Source organism: Haliotis rufescens, unplaced genomic scaffold (genome assembly GCF_023055435.1).
Source record: "Haliotis rufescens isolate VD_foot unplaced genomic scaffold, xgHalRufe1.0.p SCAF_17, whole genome shotgun sequence".
NCBI classification, from domain to species: domain Eukaryota; kingdom Metazoa; phylum Mollusca; class Gastropoda; order Lepetellida; family Haliotidae; genus Haliotis; species Haliotis rufescens.
This window is the reverse complement of record NW_025963857.1, coordinates 20,927,551-20,946,569: the sequence shown is the minus strand read 5'-3', so window position 1 is coordinate 20,946,569 and position 19,019 is coordinate 20,927,551. Positions and strand designations below refer to the sequence as shown.

Genomic DNA, 19,019 nt, shown 5'->3' with positions numbered 1-19,019 from the left:
TGTGGCTGCTTGTACTAGTCCGGACTGATGCCGATTTATAGTGCTAGCTCACTGAGATACCATGCCGCAGTTTATGAATACCGCACTCAGACACAGTATACTGACTCCGAGCCGACACCTTGTTTTAGCCCCTTAATGCCGAGTGCCACACAGGGTAACAACAAGTACCATCTTTTAACATCTTTTGGTCTGACGCGGTCGGGGATCAAACCCCGGACCTTCTGCTCTCCGGGCGGACGCTCTACCACTAGACCACGGAGGCGCCAAGTGGTGAAAGTGTTGGCGGCTTATACTATTAAATACCCAGTTCAATTCCCACCAAATGGGGAATGGGTTTCATCATCATATCTAAAACCTTGTCAGCGAGCCTTACCACCCGATCCCGTTAGTCACCTCTTAGGACAAGCACTGTTGTCATCTACACCAATTGCCAAAGCAAAGGAAAACACAGACATGGGGAATGGGTTTGTTTCATCATCATACCTAAAACCTTGGTTCTAATTGCCACATGGATCATGTATGAGATGCCAGTACTTGATGCCTTAAGCTGATATAGATATAACATTCATTCATTTGCTCTCTGTTGTCATCTTGTTTGTTTGTTGTTTAACATCACACTCAGCAATATTCCAGCTGTACACGGCGGTCTGTTAATAATGTAGTCTGGACTAGACAATCCAGTGATTGACATCATGAGCATCAATCCACGCAACTGGGATACGATGACATCATCAACCAAGTCAGCAAGCCTCACAACCCGATCCCGTTAGTCGCCTCTTAAGACAAGAACTGCCAAAGCAAAGGAAAACACAGACATGGATAAAATTGACATTTGATTTATTAACATTGAGAATGTGTTTCTGTACACATACAACAGAACAATAAATAGTATGCCAAGAGCTGGTGATTGTCCCTACTTGACCTGCACAGTGACCTCACAGTGGACCATCCCACCCCACCACCTCACTCAGTCAACATCACTGATTATGCTTATGTTAACAGTTCATCTTCTAACTTGTGCCTGGCGATACATTTACAGTTGTTGAATTACAACCTCAGTTTCAAAACTTTTTTTTCGATTTGATAATAAGGTTTTCATTGAAATTTGTGTATCTAAAATGAAGTGAGACAGGTATAATTTTTATCCCTGAATTTAAGAATTCCGGGGGATAAATATGCTTGCCCTCTGTCCAGTAAAGGTATCCATCCGGTCAGTAGACATTTATTATTTTGATAGTTTGACCCTAATATGGATAAGTGCTGGAAACAAACATGGTTTATCCAAGAATATTACAGGAAACTGAAACTGATGTGTGCCGAGAAATTCTATACAAGAAATACAATTTTATGTTTTCAAAAGTGAGTTGGGCATGGCTTCAAACCTGGCCCACTAAAACTATGTCTGAGTTACCACAGTGTTGCATAAATGAATGGTATTTGGGGCTCAATTTTTAAGTTCATCTCGTTGTAACAAACCTAGAGCATGACGAGTCTGGTCCCTGTGTCGGCCATTGTGAAGCATATAACAGCTCTTGTTGGGAATAGTTGCCACGCATACAGCATCAACATCCTCAGTCAGGGCTCTGTATTTGGCAGTAGAGGCCCTGATGGAGGATTATGTAAGGCTAACTGGCACAGCAAATCATATTTTCTTATTTACCATCATATTCATTTTGAATACAATAATATCTGTTCATGTCCTTAATAAGTACTTATTTGTGGATCACTTGCAGTGAATTAACATGGCTGCTATATGACTAACAACTAAGCATATATCAATAGGCTTCACATGATCGGCATATGTTCTGCATGTGCCACGTAGGGAACTGCTGCACACTTTACAATGCAGCATGCACATCAACATGATTCAGTATAATTCAGTAATGATTCAACATGTATATATAAAAGCATTGCTTCATATGACTCTGTCAGACTTTCCTGACCAACACTAGTTGTATGGTGAATTGTACATAGAAGACATGGTGGTGGTGTAATCGGCAGTCTTAATTGGGGAACTAGTGAGTGTGGAAACATGAGAAACCATATCCTATCACAATAAACCATGGAGAATATGTAAAATTCAACTACTAAAAAACGTTAATTTTTATCATTTTATCTATACATGGTACAAAATTCACATCCCTGTTTAAAAAATGTTTTTGAGAATGATTTGTAACACTGATGGAAATTTTACACATAAAAAGGAATAATATTAATATTTCAACCAATAGACAAGAAACAAACAACGGGGTAGGCTAATGACAATATGAAATTTGCAGAGCACCAATATCACTATGAAGGAGAAGTGGCTGTGTACAAATACATCTGTTAAGCTATGGTCACAAAAGTATATCCTTAAAAAATATATCATATGATCATGCTACTTCCTAATTACAAATTCTGGCTCTGGCGAGTTATTTTTAGAGGAAAACAAAACAACTTTTCCAAAATCAATACGATGACGTCTTAAGTAAATAAATTAGTATTGATTTTATTTATTTCTTTGTGCTTATCAAGTCATCCTTAAGAATTGATACTTCTGCATAATATTGGCCTAGAAAATCTGTAACACAAAAACAAAACCTGTCCTGACCTCATCACAGACCTTAATAGTCCGTGGTTTGATGAGATGACGTTATATACATATCAGTAATGTGAGGGAGTTGTATGAAGGTCAACCAGTTCGTCCAAGGTCACCAACGCTACTATACATGTCACTTATTACATCTTTGGATCAAAATATGGCAAAAGATTGTAAGAAAACTCATATAAAATCTATAAAGCTAAACTTGTGGGACCTTGAAGAAATAAAATTAGTAAAGAACAATGAAACAAAAAACTAGAATATGATACATGGATTTCCCCAAAATGTGCTCAAGTATCAAATCTGTTACCTGTGGTAGTACTGGCATAAAAATACTGAAAACTATGGGTCATTATTATTATTACTAAGGAACCAACCACTTCATTTCTGTGGGGTGGGGCTTTGGTTAGTTTACAAAAATATTTTGTCCTCAGATTTTACTCCAAAAATGATATTGATCAGTGGACATACTGATGTCCTGAAAAAAATTGACTCTTACAAAAATCCCTGCCGCCACCAACCCCCAGAATATTAAATGGTGGGTTTCTAAGAGTAATAACACAAATATGACTGCAGTGTGGATTTTCACACATATTAAACAAGGACGTTTGATACCTATGAACATGATTTTGAAAAACCATTGAGTAAGTTTCATGGTGTGGAGAGCTGTTCCTGTTAAAGCTGTGCATCTGCTATTATGCAGTCAAAAGAATACAAAAGAGTCTAAGGGTGATTGACTTAATAGGATGGGTTGCGTTGATGGGTTGCGCTGGGTCAGGCTGACTTCACATTGGAAGTTTCCAGTGGGTGAATCTGGCGTAACGCAGCACTGAACTTCAGTTATATCACGGGACAGCAGCTTGGGAGGAAAGTCCGAAGTAATGCATGGGTATGGTGCTGACAATCCAAGAATGATAATCAGTGTGAATCTGGGAAGTAGTTATACCACTGACAAAACTTAAGGACCTCCAGATTCTTTCATATTACTTTAGTTAATCTGTCATGCCAAGGGATGAAAGAGTTGGGTGGTCTTTTACTTATTTTCAGTAGTATATTTGAGCACCACTTACACAGTACATGAAGATGCTTCCTGAAATATCCTTACACCAGACCAATTACTTTTCCTGTTTATCATATTGACCAAATATTGACATAGAGGAGGCAAAATTAAAAATAAAATGTATTTGGTAAAGGTTTATATCAGCTAATTTCTTTTAAACAATTTCTTGAAAAAGATATACAAAGCAAATTTTAAAAATAATTTTCCAACACAGTATTAGCTTTTATTTCTTAAATCTGTCAGACAGGAATATTTTTGTATAGTATGGGATGACTGTTATGAGAAAGAACAGACAATACAATTAATGTACTATGCATATCATGGCCACATCTTTGATGGACAGGACTTCATAGTGTCTGGACAAAGCTTCATTGTAAGTCCGGTTTGTGTAGGTCAGATACAAGACACATCAAGAACTGCCGCGAATTTGACAACCATTTCTAGAACTGTCAATCTGAAGTACTTGAGATGTATGTATTATTAATGCACAAGGACAAATGACAATCACTCCTTACCAGAAATGCAAATATGACTTAATTATAGATGGTCAGATCTGAATAAAACAAGACAATGTCGACTAACAAAAACATGAAATAGCTGCTTGTCAACGCTTGACAAACACGATAACCACATACCATATCAGACATATTTAGTGCCCTTGGTGATGGTGAAATGGATTCAGTGGGACATTTTAAACATGCAAAATACATGAATCTGACAACAGACTGTCATCTGCCAGTGTCGATTGTTTCATTACTGCTGTGATGATCTCAGAGATTTTCAATCAACACATGCATAATTCTTAAATGCCCAGAGGGGCAGAACTAAAGCACAATATTATATCCCCAGGTCTTCAAGGGGCTGATTTATCCCTGCCCCCTGAAGAATAAATGATCGTTCCATTAAACTAATCTTTAAAGGGAAAACATAACGTGAAATGACACAAAAACTTACTTAACATGTAAAACGTCCACTATGATGAAAATAGTCCACTTTTCTGGGCACTAAATGCATCCAAAAAAGTAATTTCTGTCAATATCTACACTGATTGATTTGTCGCAATTACCCTGAAGAGTATGTTGAGAGTCATACATGGATTTATAGCTGGCTACATACAGAAACAATCTCACTGTGAGAACCTTGCAGTGACACAAAGGTAGACATGCACAACCTTGCATTTGTGAAATGTAAATATGTAATATCATGTTTCAACATACTCATACAGATATCTATCTTGAAATTTGAAGTAAAGCCAGACGACAGATAAAGATCCTTTTGATAAAGCTTTTATCTTTTTGACATTCAGTTATATAATCTGAAGCAAAACAAAAATTATGACAAAAATGTCTCCCATTTGATATTACTTCAGATCCATGTTATAAATGTGATGATTGAATAAATTAATTTCCAACAAAACATGTATTTCAAATTCAAACATTGGGATGACCACCAAACCAGAAAATATTGATTTCCAATTTCCGATCATAGGATCTTCCTGTATTATTTAAACCAATTTTTTCATTTTCATTTTCTTGTTTTGACATCAACATGAGAAGGTTAAAATCAAGTTCGAATAATAACATCAATTCAAACAAACCTTTCAAATCTAAATGGTCAATTGATATTTTCTATCAAGTGTATACTTAAATGCTAACACCTAAAAAGTGTCTTTTTTAACATGTAACAAGTGTAGAACAAAATACCAAGGGGAGACAATCCTTTTCCTTTCAGTTCAACAAACCATTGCTCCACTCACTGTCCCAGGCAATGCACATTTCTTGGGAGTCCGATAACACTCTGGAGTTAGTTCCCAAGCACATCAACCTCTATGTGTAAAATGCCTCGTACTGGTGGGGACGGTCCTATATGAATGACTTCAGCAATAGACAGACAGGAGGTAGGAAGGCAGTGACAGGATCAGTCATTATAGTGATTGGCCCACGGAGGAACATTGTGATGGGTATATGACATGACTTCAAATCTTAATGATCCATGAATGATAAATATATGAGAGGCCATAGCTTTGTGATTGAGCCAAAGCTTCAGTCAAGTAGTTCCAAGTTCATAATCTTCTTCACATGATTGCAGAGCAAGCACACCAACACAGCTACACATACAGAAACTGCTAGTAACAACCCAATTAAGCCTTTAATTAATATCAAAATTGTGGCAAGATCTTTATCTTCAGTCAGTAATAATTATTATAGAATGCAGATATCTGGAACCATTTATGACTGCAGAGACAGACATCTTTCAGGCACTTTGATGTCCTAGCCCTTATGTTCCTTCACCCCTAATATTCCTAGGATGGACTCCTCCAATTATAGAACTACTTAAACTTTCATCAAAATATACTACAGGGTGAGTTCAGTCCAAGGGGTGTTGGCTTGATCTGATGTGCCTGATGGAAGCTGTCAATGATAGAAGTCAACACTTGACATCCTGATGCTTAAAAAAAAAAAAATCCCATTCATGAGTAGTTTGTTTTCATGGAGATTCTCTGCCATGTTCTTCTGTCCACTGCAGAGGAATCGCGAAAGTACAAGCAAAGGTCTCCAAATCTACAGCCCTGTACAAATTGTCATTCTTGTGACTAGCATCTGACAAAACACTGAGCCAGTACTGGACAGACCCATGGTGTAACAAGTCTACCCCAGCTTTACTGTGTCTTCAGACACAATAGGACCTCTTTCTCAACATTCAGTCCCCAGTTTCAATGTTCTGAAAGCACAGCCTCAGCTTCAATGTTCTGGACCCACAGGCCCTGTTCTAAGTCCATGGGCTTGGCACGATGTTCTGATTTCTCAGCCTCAGAACTGGCGTTCTGTATCCACAGACTCAACATCAATGTTCTGAATCAACAGGCTTGTCATGACATTCTGATTCCACAGACTCAACATCGATGTTCTGAATCCATGGGCTTGGCACAATGTTCTGATTTCTCAGCCTCAGAACTGGCGTTCTGTATCCACAGACTCAACATCGATGTTCTGAATCAACGGGCTTGTCATGACATTCTGATTCCACAGACTCAACATCGATGTTCTGAATCCATGGGCTTGGCACAATGTTCTGATTTCTCAGCCTCAGAACTGGCGTTCTGTATCCACAGACTCAACATCGATGTTCTGAATCCATGGGCTTGGCACTGATGTTCTGATTTCTCAGCCTCAGAACTGATGTTCTGTATCCACAGACTCAACATCGATGTTCTGAATCAACGGGCTTGTCATGATATTCTGATTCCACAGACTCAACATCGATGTTCTGAATCCATGGGCATGGCACTGATGTTCTGATTTCTCAGCCTCAGAACTGATGTTCTGTATCCACAGACTCAACATCGATGTTCTGAATCAACGGGCTTGTCACGATATTCTGACTCCACAGGCTCATCCTCAATGTTTATTATCCACAGGTTCAGCATCGATGTTCTGTACCAGCAGACACAGTTTTGAATCAATAGGCCAGCACCCATGTTCTGAATCCACAAAGACCATCCCCGAATTGCTACACAAAGGAATTAACTGTCTGCATGTTACCTCCTCTGCAGTGGTCATAAGTTCAGTGTCATGTCTGCTGTGTTGGAAATACATTGTAAGCCCTTGTCGCCTGAAACAGGGTTCCATGGTGCACTTGATCCAACCCAGTCCACTATTGGTTGGTTGTTTATGCATCAGATTCAGGTAAGTCTGGTTCAAACTTCTCATGACTGGTCTAACAAATCCCAAGTCTGAAGTGATCACAATAGTCCCAGAAAATTATCCAGAAGTGAAACGACGGGATTTACTAAAGATTGACAGGGAGTGAAACTTTTTCTGTTCCCTGGCTATACGTGACACTGGTACTGTTATTCGACCTGTTGGACTTGCCAGACTTGCTGCTGGTGGGCGTGTACGACCGGTGCTGGGACTGCTGGGAGGAATACTGACTTCCTTGAGGCGGGAACGGCTCTTTCGCATACGCTGAGTACACGGAGCCGTGGGGTGTTGGATAGACAGGCTGCATCGGGTAGTACCCTTGATGTGTGTAACCATGGTTACTGAACGGTCCGCCAGCTCGTGGACCTGAAAGACAATCATGATTAAAATTAGTTCATTCACAATAATCATCTATTTCCTATTTTGTCAATTAAGTAATCACAATCAACAGTCACAGAAAAGGTTGATTAGGAACTGAAATCCTCTTATGGGAGTGCTCATCTGGTATTGTCGCCACCATTATGCGACCACTGACACATATGAACTGATCTCAGTTTACTTAAGAATCGACTTCATTATTTAATGGATTTATAAACATAGAAACTGGTGTGCATTCTTTGTAAATTCACATGTCCACTCTCTTATCAGCCAATAAGGAAACAGTAGCAGCGATAGAAATGGGCACTAGTCCTGTAGTCCTTGGTTAACTGCCCAATAGTTAAGGTATCATGAGGACTAGAAATCTGCCATTTTCAGGGGTTTGCTATACAGTAAACTTCTGTTACAACAAACTCGAAGGGGCCACTAATTTTAACTTGTTATAACCGTAGCTTGTTATAATCACATGTACAGCAAATGACCGGGACCCAAAATTAAGTTTGTTATAAACATAGTTTACTGTTTGCTATCATTGTCTGGACTAGTGGATTAGCGATGTTTCTCTTGCTGAAGTAATCACTAGTGGGCCCGTTTATTTCTTGTGGTTTATGGAAACCACCAATCTGAATCCAATCTTTCTTTCAAATGTGGCCCAGGGCACTCATAAAAATGTTTAGATGTGCCCTTTGGAGAACATTATTTTGATCCATCTTCAAACTTGGTAAATGTCACTTCACTATCAGCCAGTTGGCCCTTCTTTTCATTGAAATTTTCATTTCAGTTTCAGAATCCCTAGGATCATATTGTGAATCGCACTGTCCATTCAGCATGTTCACCTGACCTCCAGGTTACTTTGCCCAAGTACATTCCTCACTGGCTTCATATAATAAACATTGTTCCTTAACAAAGTATGATTATAAGTGTGCCCTTCAGGCTACCTGCCATTACAATTATAACTGCAAGTGGGGCTGTAATACAAGGAATTTCAAACGCTGTAGTTCAAGATCATATTATGTGAAATTTCTATGTCGTGACATTGGCAGCCATGAAACAAAAAAACTGAGTCCTACATGCATTTCTGATTAACTGGACTTAAATGCCTAAAGGAATCGGACAAGCCTACTGTTTTGTTGAACATCTGGTATCATCACTGATAAAATGTCACCGATCCATTAATATAATTTTCACTGCTATTTTGCATATTTTTCCCCAAAAGGAGTCTGTTTCGACATAGAATCAAGACTGGTTATTCTCTGGCGTTGACATTTCATATTTATTACTTATACTTGTACAGTCTGCTTAATGTCAGTGGACTGTATTGCATCCATGTAATATTTAGTCAACGGAGCGTTGATGAACAATATGTCATGATCACAAAAAGCCATGTCAAGTATTACAAGATATGCCACAGGACTTCCTGAGATGTGAAAAGTTGTATTTCAGTGTAATTACCAAAGTGGAAGGCTGGTCGTGATGCTCAAAAGAAATGGGGTCATTATAATTTACACGTAGTTTCAACTGACTTGTCGCTCGCGAAGGATATTCTCAACCATTTCAATTCTTTCGTAATAAATTTATTTTAATTTTAAGAAAAACAACTAAATTCTAACATTAAATGCCATGATATAATCTCAGTCAGTACGACAACAACCTGAGTTTCTGCTCTCTTGGCTTTGTGGTGTCTGAGGAGTCATTAACATCTTTCAAACATGTCTTTTTTAATTTTTAGATTTAATGTGTTATTCTTACGCAATGAACAAGTTCTAACCAACTACGGCCCTACATGATCTCCTATAGTTGCAGCTCAATGGTTTCCGAGAAGATTATTACAGAAAACAGATTTCTTCATATCACTGACATAAGGGCTTGCATCCCACTGCGTAGCTACAGATCTTACCAGAGTTTCAGATTCCTTGGCAATGTGATTGTAAGTAGATTACATATTATTTTTAACAATTTGACTTTTCTCTAATCTAACAATAACAGTCACGAAGATTTTCATGCCTGTTGAGTTGTGTTGCACTCTGAAAAATATTATGCTTTCAAAATGGCTGTAGTAGACTGGATGTGATGGTGAACATCACGTTCAAGATTACTGAACAAAGAGGCTGCCTGTACCAGTCCAAACTAATACAAGTTTCATAGTGCTAGCCCAGTTTAACATGGATACCCAACTTTACTGACTCAATTTACTGACTCCAAGCTGACCAGTCCTAAATTTTGAATGCCAGGCAGTGTAACAACAAGTACCATCTCTTAACGTCTTTTGGGATGACATGGCTCTCTGATCACCTGGACCACAGAGGCCATCTACAGTATGCTGGAAAGGACATTAGTGAGAACTACTCAATGGATGGATTATCCATCAGAGGCTAGGATATTGTTTTATTGTTCTTTTTATGATATTCTTTCAGATATACAACGGCGGCTGGGAAATAGTCAAGTGTCAACCAAGGGTGAGTGAGTATTTTTTTGCGTCACTTTTAGCAATATTCCAGCAATATCACTGCCAGAAATGGGCTTCAGATATTGTCCCCATGTGGGGACAATGAATCCGGGTCTTTGGCATGGCAAGCGAACACTTAAAACATTTTACCTTCCCCTCTACACCAAGAAAACCTGTGACTGAAAGCATGACCCATAATTCCCATCAAGCTATGATGACACACCATTAACTAGGTCACAGAGCCTCACCAATCCAGTGAATGCAGTTCTCAGACTTTTTCCACTTGACAAAACCGCACCACTTGAACTCAAAGACCAAATTAGTCAACAAGCATGAAGATAGAAGGAATGTTTTAAGTCAATAGAAAATACATACAAGATCTTATTCTCAAGATTTTCTTTTATAGCAGTCATAACTAATCCATTGAAACAACCTTGAATTATTATATAAAGGATGAAGGAAGAATGAGAAGAAATATCCCTTACATAACCTAAAGCTTGTCATAAAACAACTACACAAATGCGAGTGTGAATTACAGTGTTTCTTGTGACACTCAAGCCTCAGCATGCTGCAGCTATGAAATCCCTGCACGTTATCTAAGTCATGCGCAATTTTCCAAATGTAATATTTGTATTAGGTGTCATCCTGTGATCGAGTTGGGAGATAAAGGGAATTGATCCTGGTTTTTGGCTACAGTGATGTAAGCCCAAGAGAAGTGATACAACGACAAGTGTACAGTGGCAGGATAAGAGACCGCTTACTGCTTTCATGTTGTAAAACAAGCCAGCCAATCAGATGGAATCCATCAGAGTTTGTCATCGCCAAATAAACCTACATTCAACGTTCAGACACCTGAAACCTGCTTATCTTGGAAGTACCGAGTGGACCCTAGACTTCAAAGTGGAACGATCTGCCTTTTGATCTGGAGAGTTCATTTTGGCATTGTAGGGGTGATAACAGGGCATGGAATTGGGTGAGGTGTTCCAACTGTAGAGTATTGTTTGATGTTGGGATGCGGCAAATGGCCACTTCTAACCGTATCATCAACACTTTGTTTCCCCTTTGATCAGGAAGCCAAAGAGAGAAGTGCCACTGAGTCTCCATATCTGTACTTGGAAGTTAGTTTGGCAAAGGTTTGACAATTATAAGACAATTCATTAGAACAGTTTAACATGCAAACAAGCAGCAGCACTAAAATCTGTTCACAGTGCATTGTAAATCCGTGAGTGAGTGAGTGAGTGAGTGAGTGAGTGAGTGAGTGAGTGAGTGAGCAGTTTTACACTTCTTTCAGCAAAGATTCCAGGAGAGGGACACCAGCAATGGCATCAAAACAGTGTATACACATGGGGTATTGAAACACTTTAACCACTCTGTAATTCTATAAAGCAAGAAATGTAACCATGTCATTTTTATAATGTTAATGATAAAATCATGAATGCTGATGATGGTTTTGTTAAAACATCATACTAAATGCAGGGTTTTATCTAGACCTGATGAGAGTATATGGCCCCAAGTCTACAGAAAATTTTGGCATAAAATCCCAAACTGGAATGTTAAAAATTCTGAATTCATGTTAATATAGTTCTAACTACTGTTATGACTTGTATTTCACTGAATACAGGGTCAATAAAGAGGAAGAGGTTTTAACATTATTGCATTGAATGGATTGTTAAAATAAATATAAAAAGTAAATAACTGAAACTAAAAACTACAAAAAAATCTCAATTTACAACAAAATAAAATTGTTTCCCAATTTGCCTGTCAAGGGCACTTAGTAAAAATAACAGTGATCATACAAAACCATTTTCTCATTATGACAAAACACCCATTTAATTTCCCAATTTGGTACATTGTGTGAAGCCCATTCTTGATGTCCTCCGATAATATTAATGAGAAACCATACGACAGTTTAACACCAGACACACTGTCTGTCAGCTGTCCAGTCTTTGATTTATCCCCTTAATGCCGAGCACCAGGCAGGGAAACAACAAGTACCGTTTTTTAAGTATGAATCGGTGGCCAGGGATGAAACACCTGACCTTCCAGACTCCAGAAGCTCTACCACGGATGCAGTCATACCAAAAAAAACACTGGCAATGGTAATGATTCCAACACACCATGGATCATATATCAGGGCAAATTTGAGATTCATCCCACAACGAAATCTTGGCACGGTCAGACCGCCTCCGTGGTCTAGTGGTAGAGCCTCCGCCCGGAGAGCGGAAGGTCTGGGGTTCGATCCCCGGCTGCGTCATACCAAAAGACGTTAAAAGATGGTACTTGTTGTTACCCTATCTGGCGCTCGGCATTAAGGGCCTTAAACAAGGACTGGTCGGCTCGGAGTCAGTATACTGTGTCTGAGTGGGGTGTTCATGTTAAACTGCGGCATAATATCTCAGTGAGCTAGCACTATAAATCGGCATCAGTCCGGACTAGTACAAGCAGCCACACAAACACACACACGTGCATGCACGTCGCTATATAAGTGAAATAATCTTGGACGCGACGTTAAACCCCATTTCATCTCACCTCACCTTGGCACAGTCAAGGAACATATTTATAATTGTGAAGCAACCCAGCATGACACAAGCGGTAAGCTGAAGGGAAGAAGTTGATATTTACCGTCAGTGGCTATACCTTGGTAATTGGCTGGAGGCGCCCCATTGGCCACGACTGTTGTAGCTGTGGTCGTCACACCAGACGTGTCCTGTGGCTTCTTACAGAACGACTTGCGGCAACAGCACACCAGCGCAACGATGCAAGCGACGACGATAACGACGCTCCCTACAGTGATGGCAATGGATGCCGTAACACCTAGCGACAGGAAGCGGCTGATCAAACCAGTATCTGAAACGAGAAAATATACATCATTGTAGGGGATGACGGCTGGGATTAGACAAGATAATCAAACGGAATGGCCTAACAGAGAGCCCCAGCATTTGAGACTAAATACTAGTTCATGCCTTGTTTATTGAAGCCATCTATGCATGGGGAACAAATAAACAAGTAAAAGTCTTGCCCTGAAACAAACAAACTGGGAAGGTTCAGAGAGTTGAGAATTGAATCAGCCTTACTGGAGGAATGGAGGCAGCTGTGCATTATGTAATTTCATCCCCACTTTTATAGCCTCAACAATGACACTATTGATCATTGCCATGAAGCAGCCATCCCATCTCAGAGGAAATTGCAGATATTCTTGGACATTTGTTTACACGATATGTATAAGAAACAGGACTGAATCTGCCCTAATCTCATCTTGAACTGACAATGAAACTTTTTCACTAAGCCTTTCATCACAAAGTTTGAAGCCGTCGTCACCAGAAGAGGGGAATTATCTTTATCTAGAAGCGTAACCCTTGTTAAATTGTAATCAGCTCCCTCCCTATGGGCAGTTTACATCTTGCCTTTGTAGCGCAGTGTTTTACTATCAGTCCAATCAGCAGCCAATCCAACACCTTCACGGCAACACATCTCACTACACCACTCATGCTTTTTGCTCTAAAATCTCCGTTCTTAACATCAGGCTCAAACTGATTTCAATATCAAAAGAAGAAAAAATGGCCTGAAGGCAACAAATCATGTATTTTTTGCCGATATTTTGTAAGTGTTTACAGCTTATTTTCTGTGAAACATGTTCAATTTTTTAACCACGAGCTTTGTGGTATTATCAGACCTCGACACTGCCTGCAAGTTACACGGCGTAGCCACGCTTCTCATGCAGCCAAACTTTTTACAATCTTATCATTTACTTTGAAACTCAGAGCTTTTTGTCAAAAAAGAATCACTTGAAAGTCGATCACGAGATTTCATTTCAAAATGTCCCTATCGTCTTTCCACTAGCAACAAGCTACTTAAAAGAAATCCTCTACAGCACGCTTTCTGCACAGTGGCAAGACTGTACTCCCACAGGCTACATGTTGTACATGAGACGATGCTTCTTACCCATGATGCAACAGTTAATTATGATCTCGGCAACATGCTTTGATCCCATTGATACAGGGAGACAATACGTGCTGATGACAATCATAAATATATTTCATCTTCTCCCCATAATAAACCATCTTTAAACTTTGTCTCTTATCAAAGAGGGAAGATGTGATTAATGTTCTATAAAAGGATTAAGTGAACTGTCTTTGAGAAAAAAATAGCCTTCTATGTTATCTTTCATACAATGGCTGAATCTGAACTAAAAGATGGAGCTCAAGCCTTGCACTGGGCCTAATGAGGACATGAAACAGTTATGGATAAATAAAAGTGACAAAATCTTTTCCATATCATTAGAAATCTCAATCAATTTCTTTACTGTTTGTAACAATGTTTTAGGCTACTTCCTGTTACTTCAGGTACGCGGTGAAATCATGTGTTGCTCCAACTTCTATCAGAGACCACGAGGCAGTAATAGTCACAACATGGCTGGGGATGTGAAACAAGCAATCGTGACCAACTCGTGTTATTCTGGGACAAGCCGAATAGCGACTGGGCATAGTTAAAAGAATTGCATAATGATTCACGTATATTTCCCCCATATATCATATATATTCCTGATGCTATTGAAAACACATCGGGACTTACCTTATTATACAGTAGAGTTGAACACATTAAAATGTATCTTGGGTATATTTTTAAATGCAAGACATGTAAAATAAAAAAATATTCGTGAGGGATTCTTTGACTTAAGTAATTGAAGTCATACGCGCATTCTGATCGGTTTGTCGCATTTTAGCACTTAACATTCATGGATAGGGGGACGAGTCTTCTTGTAGGTTACGGAAAGGGGCGAGTGCTGACGAATGGTGAAACAAGATCTCCAGGCCGGCACAGCTCTTACAACTTACAACGTTCCCACTTCCGACTTCAGCCAGTAATTCTTAACTTATTTCTGGAATGGTACACTAAGAGTAAGTTTCTCTAAAATTGACAACATGAATGTCTCAAGAAAAGTCTGATAAGTAAAGTAAGCCCCGGGCAGCAATGTCTGCAGGAAGTGGCTGAAAATCTTCCAATTTCAACGGGTTTAATTTGCAAGTCTGGCAGTCTGGCTGCAGGCAACTTGTGACTAATACCAGCAAGTAATGAAGGCAGATTGTAGCTCAATAGCAGGGTCAGATGGATGGTGTGAGGTACATGGACCGACATTGTCGTTCTTCATCAACAGTTCAGGTGGAATGGTAAGGTTGGTGTATGACACAGACAAGTGCCCCCGTGTGGCAGACGGCAGTTCCCGGGAGAAATCTCAGCATATATCCCTTAATCCCTAGCCTACAGCAGTAGTCTATGTCATAATTCCGGTATATAACACCCACTTACCTACAAGTTCCCCTACTTGTACCATATGAAAGTTTCAGTGTCTGAATCCTGCAACTTCAATAGCCACTAAAGACAAATCCTACTGAAACCTAACAAATGTGTGACCAAAGGAGCAGAAGGTGGGCATCTTCAACTATAATCTACATAAACATTAGTTCAGTTTAGTTAGAACTAGTTCTCTTAATAATAGTTTTCATTATGCCACAAGAGAATCTGACCAGTAAAGGCAAAACTACAGATTCACGATCCATAAATACAACTTATACACACATAATGACTAAAGTTTGAAACTGATAATACTAGTTCTCCGGATAAAATAGTTTTATTATGCCACAAAAGAATCTGACCAGTGAAAGAAAGACTCACGATCCAAAGATTCAACTTAAAAGCGAATATGACATAAGCGACCTTTTGTCCTTAAATACGATAGTCTCAACGTGTTTTATAAGTCTTTATCTAGTGACTTGCCACCGAAAATAGAACAAAAACTACTTTCGGACAACTTTTAATGTATCCATAATTCCCTTGTATGTGTCTCGATGTACGACATATTGATCAGATAGCCAGATTCCATTATGTTTCTCCTCCACTACTACCGTGGGCATCTGCTATCGTGAAGAACACGTCTGGATCAGTTTAATGGAGAGGCAGGCGTTTGTATCTGTCTGTATGTGTTATTGATTGGTCGTTTCCCTCCAGCTATCCCATCATGCAGCTGGCCATGTATGTAGGGAGTAATTCAGCACACCTTTAATGAGAGCGTGATTACGTGGACATAATGGCCATGAATCTTCCCTGCCTCCAGAGGGGAGACAAGAGTTGAAGACAGGGAGAGCTCACAGCAAATTGGCTTGCTAGAGGCACCAGATTATAACTGTTTTTGATTACACTTGTGATAAGATACACCACAAAGGTCTTGGCTTCTTCAATACTCTGCTAATACAATTTTTCAGTTAATTACTTTCTAGTGCAAAGACCTGTCGACTCTTGGTCTATAAATACACAATCCAGCAGCACCCTTGACCTTCTATATGCTCAATTTACAGGCCTTGACCTGCAAGGGAGATAACTCCATGGGTCAAAATGTAATGCCTCCTTAACTCACCACAAAATCTACTAAATTCTGGAGCTGATGTCTGAGGTCTGGTATACCTAAAAATACAAGTGTTTATCTCGCAAAAAAGTTGCATGTATCTATTGGATTCTTTTGCAGAATTTTATTTTATGCCACTTTTTTTATGTCCACAAACATGGGTATGGTGCCTACCATTTGTTTGTTTGGTGTCTAACGCCGCATTCAGCTTTATTCCAGCTATATGACGGTGGTATGTAAATAATCGAGTCTGCACCAGACAATCCAGTGACTGACATCATGAGAATCGATCCACGCAAGTGGGATGCGATGACATGCATCAGCCAAGTCAGTGAGCCAGACCACCCGATCCCATTAGTCGCCACTTACGACAAGCATAGTCGCCTTTCACGGCAGGCATAGTCGCCTTTCACGGCAGGCATGGGTTGCTGAAGAAGTATTCTACCCCTGATCTTCACGGGTCGAATGTGTGAAGGTCATCAGGGACATGTATTGCTGAAGACCTACGGGTTGTATGGTGCTTACAAACCAAGAATCATACTCAAGGTAAATCTGGGATTCAAACCTTTTATCATAGAATTTGGGCATACAAGAGTAAGTCATACTTGTTACAGAATCATAGGCAGGGAGCCAATCAATCAAGTCAAAGAATCTGTGATAATCAGAACTTTCCTCCAACGTGAATGACTGACTATAGGAAGGATAATAAATGGAAAAAAATACATAAAATCTATTTTATGACTTTCTATGTGATGATTTATCAACAGGTTTCATTCAAAATTGTTTACCCTTGTCGGGATACACACAGAGGCGGTATAACAAAGGAGAGTGTTACATTCAATTCCATTTACTTTTGACCTGTTACAGGCAGTGTGGCCTCATCACTGCTGTCAGTCATCTGGGTGCCAGTAACTCTGCTATTTGCACAATTGCTTCCAACTAATACTGGTGTATGACCTCAAACTATCAGTGATAAAAAACGGAACCCTTTCCTGACAAAGATTACCAGATGACTGCGTGACTCCAGGGACACAGGGAGAATTGAGGAATAATAGAAAAGATATGATACCATTTAGAGAGTGAATTACTTTTTCAGAGGCCTAGTTACTTAATGAATAGAATGGACAAGGGTCGAGAGTCTTTTTTAAGTCAATTTGCAGATTGCTTGGCTGAGGTTGACCTCAGGTCCCCAGAGCTGTGCTGCTCTGAAACACGTCACATCCTCCTGGGAACATGTCGTACACTCTGGTCACAGTTTCACAAGAAGTTCCTAAATCATATCACAGTATCGTCCATTTGTTGTGATTCCACCTACAGTGAGTGAGTGAGTGAGTGAGTGAGTGAGTGAGTGAGTGAGTGAGTGAGTGCCACAGTCAGCAGTATTCCGTCTTTGCTACACTGCCTGTAAATAATCTGGACCCTTTGAACCTAGGGTTGATAGCACGAGCAGCAATCCATGATATAACGAGGTAAGACAGGTATCCCCTTGAACCTCATTTCACTTGACTCCAATACTCCACAAACAAGAGAGACACAACTCTTTTCTGCTCAAGCTTCCCACAGGGGCCCAACTCACTCACTCACTCACTCACTCACTGACTCACTCACAGAAGCTTTCCCTGCAATAATTTACTTACTGATTCATGACTAAACTCCAAAAAATAAAACTTTAATATTTCTTTATCATTCTTACTGGTCAAACTTTAAGCTGGAGAAAAGTTGTTTTCATGAATTTCTAGTTGATCAGTCTGGGGCAAAGCTTCTTGTAGGTTGCACAGAGAGATGACTGTATCTGACATAGTTAATGATTATAACAAGAAGTTTTGAGTGGGGATGAACTTAAGAAACTCCTTATGATGAGCAGATCATGTTGACTGTTGAATGTGTTGAATGTTCTATGAATTCAGCAGCTGTTATGCAGATGACATAAGCCCCAAATGTGTTGAAATCACTTCAAGCATGATTTGCAAATGCCAACATCTTCCTACGATCATTCTTTAACTCAACAATAATCCCCTTGACCAAAAACCTTCAATTTGTGTTTTATATATTGAGAGCATGACGAGAGAATCATTCAGATAACCTAGCTGTAAACCTGTTAACTTGTCAGCCATAAAGTTGATACTTTCCAATCAATGTCAGATCAGGCATTGTCCATCATGATGCAGGACCATATTACACACAATATATCTACCAACAACACACATATCTGGTGTGCCATCGCCACATACAATGGTAATGTCCTGTGTAATCTGTTCGCTACATCCCGTCTACATGTGTAATACGGGCCATATCCCTCTCTGTACATGTTATAGGAGCCTCATCAGTGGGATCGGAGCCGCTTGCTATGTATTACCCAGTGATACAATCAGGCCCTGACTGCCATGTTGACAGCCTTCTGTCTATTGTATCACAATGTATAACACTATACAATAGCCCCTGTGTGCCAT

General features: G+C 39.6%; 1 protein-coding gene across 2 annotated transcripts in view; it reads right to left on the bottom strand.

Annotated features, from left to right (window-relative positions):
- Positions 1-2,419: 2,419 nt before the first annotated feature.
- LOC124133945 overlaps positions 2,420-19,019 on the bottom strand; it is a 216,969-nt gene continuing 200,369 nt past the window's right edge. The window contains exons 6-7 of one of the 2 annotated variants that reach the window (XM_046498547.2): positions 12,792-13,016; positions 2,420-7,711 (exon numbers count right to left, since the gene is read on the bottom strand). In XM_046498547.2, coding sequence (XP_046354503.2) covers positions 7,434-7,711; positions 12,792-13,016 — 503 coding nt within the window. In that variant the 3' untranslated portion in view covers positions 2,420-7,433. The remainder of the gene's footprint in view (positions 7,712-12,791; positions 13,017-19,019) is intronic. The other variant, XM_046498548.2, reaches the window with a different exon arrangement.